Below are 7,295 nucleotides of genomic sequence, written 5' to 3' on the forward strand. Positions count from 1 at the left end.
CCATGACTGCCAAAGAAGAGTGCCGTTGGCGCTCTCAGGTGGCCTCTATAGGGCGCGTTCACGTGCCAGTCGGAAGAGACGTTTTTGACCAGTGCCTGATCCCTGGGCCCAACCCTGCATGACTTTTATACTGCCTAAATTAAGGACTTTTATTGAATTATGTAAAGATTAAAAATATGCATCGCGTTAAGCCAAAATAAAGTGGGCTAAATCCGGTGAGAAGAAATGGGGAGGGTAAGTTGTTGGGCCTTCATTTCGACCCCTCCCCCACACATAAGGATTTACAAATATTGACAACCCTGTCCGAAATGTTGTCAGAATTTGAAGAGCGCCGTTAACCGTTCGCGTTGTTGGCCTCAGCCGACGCATCCACTCATTATGCCCTCGACAAGTCATATAACATCATTTAGTGGTGACATTCGGAAGCTTTCCAGCGTTAAGAAGACAGATCCTACGCACGTGCTACAATCCCTGACTACAAAAAACGTGTTTTTACTCAGCTCTCACAGTGTCTGCCACGTGGGTTTATGGGTATCTGACGTCCCATGTCAAACTTGTACGTTTATTTTGTCATACTAGCCCAAAATACCTGGTTTAGTTGGTTGGTGGCCATTTCTATCGGCTACATAGCCTGGTCCTGTCTTGTAATCTGCGTGTGCTGGGGGAAAAGCCGGTCTGCTAGCGAGAAGTTCGCGTAAGACGAGGTTGGTATATGGTTCATTTATTGCACGTGCAAGTGTCAAGATGGACATGATGTGTTTGCAGAGTTAGGTACAAATGTTGACAATGACCAGTACAAGTGGTTCATTGTAATAATAACCAGCGTCAAGTTAGGTTTGTTTATCATTGCTTACACCTGTCAGTTCAATCAATTCACAATATTGTGTCAGAGAATGCTCCATTTATTTTATTTAAGTAATGTTCATTCCATTCCATGACCAAAATGCCTAGTGATTGCACACTTCAATTTTTTGCCACAGTTTAGATATGTAATATACTCACAGGTCATTGTAATCCTGAACAAGTTGGTTGTAGAGCACATGCCATGATGGAAATATTGCTCAGTGACCCTTGCAAATCAAATTTTGCATATGTTGAGGTTTAAACTGCAGTTGTCACAGTTTGGGAGGAACCCTTTGTGTAAAGTTGAGAATCATGAATCAAGAATGTGTGATGTAACCTTACATTTGCAACCTGAAATTTGTTTGTAAGATCTTATCAAGTTTGTAAATTAGCCACACTGAGCACAAAGTTATCTCAGTAGTTGGCACACCCTAAAACTCCAATCAACAATAATAAATTAGTCACACAATTGCATAATCAAAAATATTATCAGATGTAAGGTGAGGCATAAGTTCCTCACTTAACAAGGAAGAATCTGCAAGGTGTAGCTGCTCATATACAAATGCATGTTTGCTGTTGAGGTTTTATCAAAGTCAGTGCCAGGTGTTATGGTAATAGAAAAACTGGTGCTTTAAAGCTGTTTAAATGGTAAGCCAAAATATTTTGCTTCAGATTTGCACTATATACTAGAATGGAAGTACAGTGTTTGGGTGGTGCAGAATTACTTATATGTATTATATTATATATAATATATATATATATATATATATACATAATGATAAGATATAATAATGGCACATGTGGCCCAAGATTAAGAGTGATTTTTAATTTCTGAATATTTGACTGCCTAACCTCAGTTACTGTTTCTTATACCCTGGATGGCAAACAGGATGTTGAGGAAACCTGACATTGCCTGCATTAGCTCATATTTTTTAAAGTGAAATGCTCAAAAAGCTATATGCTGCAACTACAAAAAGATGTCATCATGCTGGATAGCTACCAAACACATTTCTATCTAGGATTTAGGACCATTTTAGAGCAATTTTGATATAAAAAGTTGGACTATGGTGAAATTAGAGTTGAGAAGGCATTCTAACTGCCACATCATGTCATAGCTTCAAAGCAATTGTGTTTCTGTTAGCACAGGTCAAAATGTGCAGCTCATTTGTCTTTGAAGTATTCACAGTGTATGCATGGTTGGAACCATTTGGTGCACTCTGTTTTGAAATATTTATGTGATGACCAAAATAAGATTTATTTTGGTTTGAATGTGGTGAAGCTTATGCCACACATGCCATGCATTAATCCTGTACATTATTGTCACAGACCACCCAGTTGCATACACTCAAGTTGGCTCATGGTGAGGGGGGTGTACATGACATAAGCAGGTATGGTGCTGAGCAAGGGAAACAGACAGTATGTTTGCTGCCATGATTGTCATAGTTGTGATAGCAAGATATGATTCCAAATCTTTTCTGACCTGTTGACTGCCATTGAGGTGGTCTGTGCTAAAGTATATTAGTGGATATTGGACACATACTTAAGCCATTTTGATGTGTAGGAATATAGACAAACAAAAGGTGTTTTATCTACCCCCTCAGCCCCAACTGGAGGAGCTGATAGCATCACCCCAGCAACAAAGTGGTATACACTGGGGGATGACATAAACAAATGTTGCACTACTTGGCTTATGACATACTGAAGGTTATTTCACAACCCTCTTGATTGGGAGGAAATCTGAGGAAAAGCTGTGCATTGTATGAGGGTGCCAGAGCAACTTAATCTTCTCTGCAGTAAATATGGATGTAATAACAAAAAAGTTTGGTCATCTTGCCTGCATTGATGATGATCGTAACATCCGAATGGTAGCTGCTTGCCGTTTGCGGCGTCGCTTGAGAGCGGAGGCCGGTGATGGGGACCGGCTGTGGTGGGGTGCTGCCTGTGCCTGTCGTCTAGAGACGGCCCTGTGCCGCCTGAGAGCGGAGGCCGGTGATGGGGACCGGCTGTGGTGGGGTGCTGCCTGCGCCTGTCGTCTAGAGACGGCCCTGTGCCGCCTGAGAGCGGAGGCCGGTGATGGGGACTGGCTGTGGCGCGGGTGCTGCCTGCGTCTGTCGTCTAGAGACGCCCTGTGCCGCCTGAGACCGAGCCGGCGATGAGCGGCTGTGGGCTGCCTGTCTCGCGCACGGGTGCTGCTGCGCTGTCGTCTAGGAGACGCCCTGTGCCGCCTGAGAGCGGAGGCCGGTGATGGGGACTGGCTGTGGCGCGGTGCTGCCTGCGCCTGTCGTCTAGAGACGGCCCTGTGCCGCCTGAGAGCGGAGGCCGTGATGGGGACTGGCTGTGGCGCGGGTGCTGCCTGCGCCTGTCGTCTAGAGACGGCCCTGTGCCGCCTGAGAGCGGAGGCCGGTGATGGGACCGGCTGTGGTGGGTGCTGCCTGCGCCTGTCGTCTAGAGACGGCCCTGTGCCGCCTGAGAGCGGAGGCCGGTGATGGGGACCGGCTGTGGTGGGGTGCTGCCCGCCTGTCGTCTAGAGACGGCCCTGTGCGCCTGAGAGCGGAGGCCGGTGATGGGGACCGGCTGTGGTGGGTGCTGCCTGCGCCTGTCGTCTAGAGACGGCCCTGTGCCGCCTGAGAGCGGAGGCCGGTGATGGGGACCGGCTGTGGCGCGGGTGCTGCCTGCGCCCCTAGTTTGGAGACGGACCTGTGCTACGCTGGGCATACGGGAAACTTCCCTTCGGATTAATGCGCATTCGATTATTTTCCCACGCGTTTCGTTCGCCGGCCGACAAGTTGCTCATGAGCCCAAAAGTTAACTCCTCACAGCACCAGTTTCGGATTGCTGTGCACTGTCGCCGGTAGCGCTGGGCACCAACTGAATGATAGGTAACAGGGTAGGGAAAGTTCGGCCACTCCGTTAGATGGCGGACGAGACCTGTCCACCACGCTGCTCACTCGCAATCACAAGGCAACACACACTACATGTGGAGAGGTTCCTGGAACAGTTCAAACCCAAGTGCAGTACGAAGGGAATGAATACCGAATGACTTCCCCTCTTGCTAAACACAACAGGGGAATCGTACGCTACCGAGCGGCTGAAGAGCGCGATCACATCAGTCTGACAGTGTACAGAGATTGGCGGGGCATTGACAGTAACCGTGCCCATTTTCTCAGGCTGTTGCCCTGGCATTTGACCGGGACGCTCACTTTCCTAACGTCGTTATACTCATTGACGTTGTACTGCGTAAGATCAAATCACTCTCGGAATGTTTCCCCAGGCATTATATCGGACCATGTTTTGACATGCACGCCACGACAGCAACTACAGTCTCTTATCCTGCAGTCTGTACAGCAGCCTGCTGAAACCATTCCGAAAGTATTCCTTGTGATACTGTGTGCCATTTAATGTGTTGCCGTTTGTATCTGATATTGAAGCACTGGCTGAGTCACCTGTCGCTCATAAAAAGCTATTGAGAGCTGCAAATTTGCGGGTTGTGCTTCAATGCCACGTACATGTCACCCGGCGGCAGCCCAACGCCTGACATCTGCTGTCGTCGCCGTTCCAGCTAGGTGGGGCGGCCATGTTCTACCTGGGTGGGTCTGGGCCTGGGAGACGCCCGCGACATCTCCGTGAAGGGGCCTGGAGATAGTGCGCCGCTGCGACGCCGTCTACCTGGAGGCGTACACCTCGATCCTGACGTGCGGCGTGGAGGCGCTGGAGGAGCTGTACGCGCCGGGCCGGTGACGCTGGCCGACCGCGAGACAGTCGAGCAGGGCCTGGACTCGGTCATCGCCGGCGCTACCGAGCGCGACGTCGCCCTGCTGGTGGTCGGCGACCCATTCGCCCGCCACCAACGCACCACGACCTGGTGCTGCGCGCCGCCGAGCGCGGCGTGCCTTGCCAGTGGTGCACAACGCCAGCATCATGAGCGCCGTCGGGTGCTGCGGCCTGCAGCTGTACAAGCTTCGGGCGAGACGGTCTCTCCATCCCGTTCTGGGACCGAAACGTGGCGGCCCGACAGCTTTGTCGAGCGGGATCGACGCCAACCTGGCGCGCGGCCTGCACACGCTCTGCCTGCTCGACATCAAGGTGAAGGAGCAGAGCGTGGAGAACCTGGTGCGCGGCCGGCGCGTGTTCGAGCCGCCGCGCTACATGAGCGTGTCGGCGGCGGCCGGCCAGCTGCTGGAGGCGGTAGCCGACCGGCCCGAGGACTGGGCGGGCCTGACGCCGAGCACGCGCGCCCGTCGGCCTGGCGCGCGTCGGCACCGACCGGCAGCGGATCGAGGTGGGCCCTCTCCGCGACCTGGCCGTCTGTGACGCCGGCCCGCCGCTTCATTCGCTTGTGATCGTGGGAAAGACCCATCCCATGGAGGAGGACTTTCTGAAACAGTTCGAACCCAAGTCCAGTGATTAGGGGAATGCAGTGTATGTCTTGGTTTATTATATCTGAGGTTGAATTCCCGGTGTTGCGAAGTCTTGTTCGGTTTCGTGTCCTGCAGGCTCACACTTCCGAGCCGGTGCGATGGCGGGTGCCGCTTATTGATGAAGTGCAATGTGTTCATAATATCTGCGTGTCGGCTCGAGGTTGCAAGTCATAAGCTGCGGTACTAACGTCGACAGGGGACCGATTTTTTTACTCGGATTTGTCGACAATCAATGTTTGAACTGAGGCAATCGTGAGTTGAAATAAACAGCCAAGCCCGCGTCGTATGCGCTTTAACGAGAGAACAGTTCCCATATTAAACATTGCGAGGCTGCCATTGAGCATAAAAGACGTACATCAAGTTCTAGTCCTACGCGCAGACGAAATTCCGTGAGCCTGGGACGGAGCGCATCAGACGGCCGCGTCATCGTCGTCGTCCTTAATTCTGCGCGGCCGCGGCTTGGGCAGCATGTTAAACTGGGCGATTGCGCGGTCCCGGCGCGTGACGGCGCTGAAGTCCGAGCCGAGCGAAGCCCAGGCAAGCAGTAGCAGCACGCGCGTCCGGTAGCGCGGCGTGCCCTCCTCCAGCGGGTTGCCGTGCAGCGTCAGCGCTCGCAGGTACGGCAGCATCGTCAGCTTGGCCACCTCCTGCAAGCTGGCCAGCTGGTTGGCGTGAAAGTAGAGCACGCGCAGCTGGTCAGGCACGTCAGGTTGGCGTCGATGGCCGCGATGGCGTTGAAGGAGAGATCGAGCCAGGTGAGCATGCCGCGGTCGAAGAGCAGGGAGTCGAGCGTGGCCGACAGCTCGGCAGCTCCGTGATGTGGTTGTTGTTGAATCGCACCGTGCTGGCGATGAAACCGCTTAGACTCGGGGTCGACGCGCGGGCAGTGACTGTCGGTGCGCGGGTCCTCGCCCTCCACCTCTGCGGCACACGGCCGTCGGGTCACCGGCAGCGCCGGCTGGGCTGGACCCGGCCGGGCGGGACTCGGTGAAGTCAGTCACAATTATCACAAATACCATATCCCTGGCGGGCACTACGGTTGCTGTGGGGAACGCGTCAGACCGCACATGCCTATGCATCATGTCTTCGTTCAAAGGTATCTTGCAAACCCAGTCCTCCAGCCGGGTGAGGATAAAACAGCCATGGTGCTCTCGCTCTTACAATGGGATGTTACAAGAAAACTGACACATTGCTATATCTGGAGGGTTGGAAACACCATGCGAGGTTGATGAAACGTGTTACTCACCATTAAAACGCTGCCAGTCTAAGAAACGAGTAGTCCACTGGCTCGAGCCACTCGAACGGGTTCACCGACATGCGCCGGTTCTCCAGCCATAGCCTAGCGTCGGTCATGGGGGTGGCCTCAGTGTTGGGAACAGCTTCATCACCCGCTTGCCAGATCCACACAAACTGTTATCACTCACGTCCCCGCTCCCGCGAAAGCAAGCAGCGCGAGCAGACCACTGCACAGCACGCTGCCAACGAATCGTTTCTTTGCAAAATCGTTCGTTTCTTCGCGGCAAGAACGCGACGTTGAAGGACGGCTCCTCCACCTGGCCAGCGGATGACGCCAACTGTAAGTCTGTCTGCCTGAGCCGATCCAGGGGCACGCGACAGACCGTCGGCACGACAGTCATCAATCAGTCCACGCGACACGGGGGGAGGGGAGGGGGGTCCAGTGGGCGGTTCGTCGGGAGTCGTTACCAGTGGACAGGCAGCCAGATGGCGTGCAGGGTATCGAACAAGCACACCGGTGCGAGTGTCAAAGGAAATAAAACGACCTTCGCGGCCCAAACGCCCATTAAATCGCGGCAATCATTCTGATGGACGTCATTATGTAACACAACCCGATAACTCACATGGCACGAGCCTTGATTCACAAAACCCTCATTAAAATGCGACCAAACTGGTTATTCCAGAAAGCCTGCGGGAGTCGGGATTGTTAATGCCAGGCAGTGCGCCGCAGAAATCTGTGAGGGTGTTCGCCATCTTCGTACTAATGGATATCAGTCAGGGAGCATTTTGGCCTTCGTG

General features: G+C 52.9%; 1 protein-coding gene and 1 pseudogene across 1 annotated transcript; one reads left to right on the forward strand and one right to left on the reverse strand.

Annotated features, from left to right (window-relative positions):
* Positions 1–225: 225 nt before the first annotated feature.
* Positions 226–5,392, forward strand: LOC119092589 (diphthine methyl ester synthase-like; annotated as a pseudogene).
* Positions 5,393–5,671: 279 nt separating this feature from the next.
* Positions 5,672–6,614, reverse strand: LOC119092590 (leucine-rich repeat-containing protein 51-like). Its single transcript, XM_037215545.1, has 2 exons — positions 6,546–6,614; positions 5,672–5,953 (listed from the first exon to the last, which is right to left on the reverse strand). The coding sequence occupies exons 1-2, from the start codon at positions 6,612–6,614 to the stop codon at positions 5,672–5,674; spliced, it is 351 nt and encodes a 116-aa protein (XP_037071440.1).
* Between the last annotated feature and the right edge of the window lie 681 nt (positions 6,615–7,295).

The sequence above is a fragment of the Pollicipes pollicipes genome, unplaced genomic scaffold (assembly GCF_011947565.3).
Source record: "Pollicipes pollicipes isolate AB1234 unplaced genomic scaffold, Ppol_2.1 Scaffold_3447;HRSCAF=4054_pilon_pilon_pilon, whole genome shotgun sequence".
Lineage (NCBI taxonomy): Eukaryota > Metazoa > Arthropoda > Thecostraca > Pollicipedomorpha > Pollicipedidae > Pollicipes > Pollicipes pollicipes.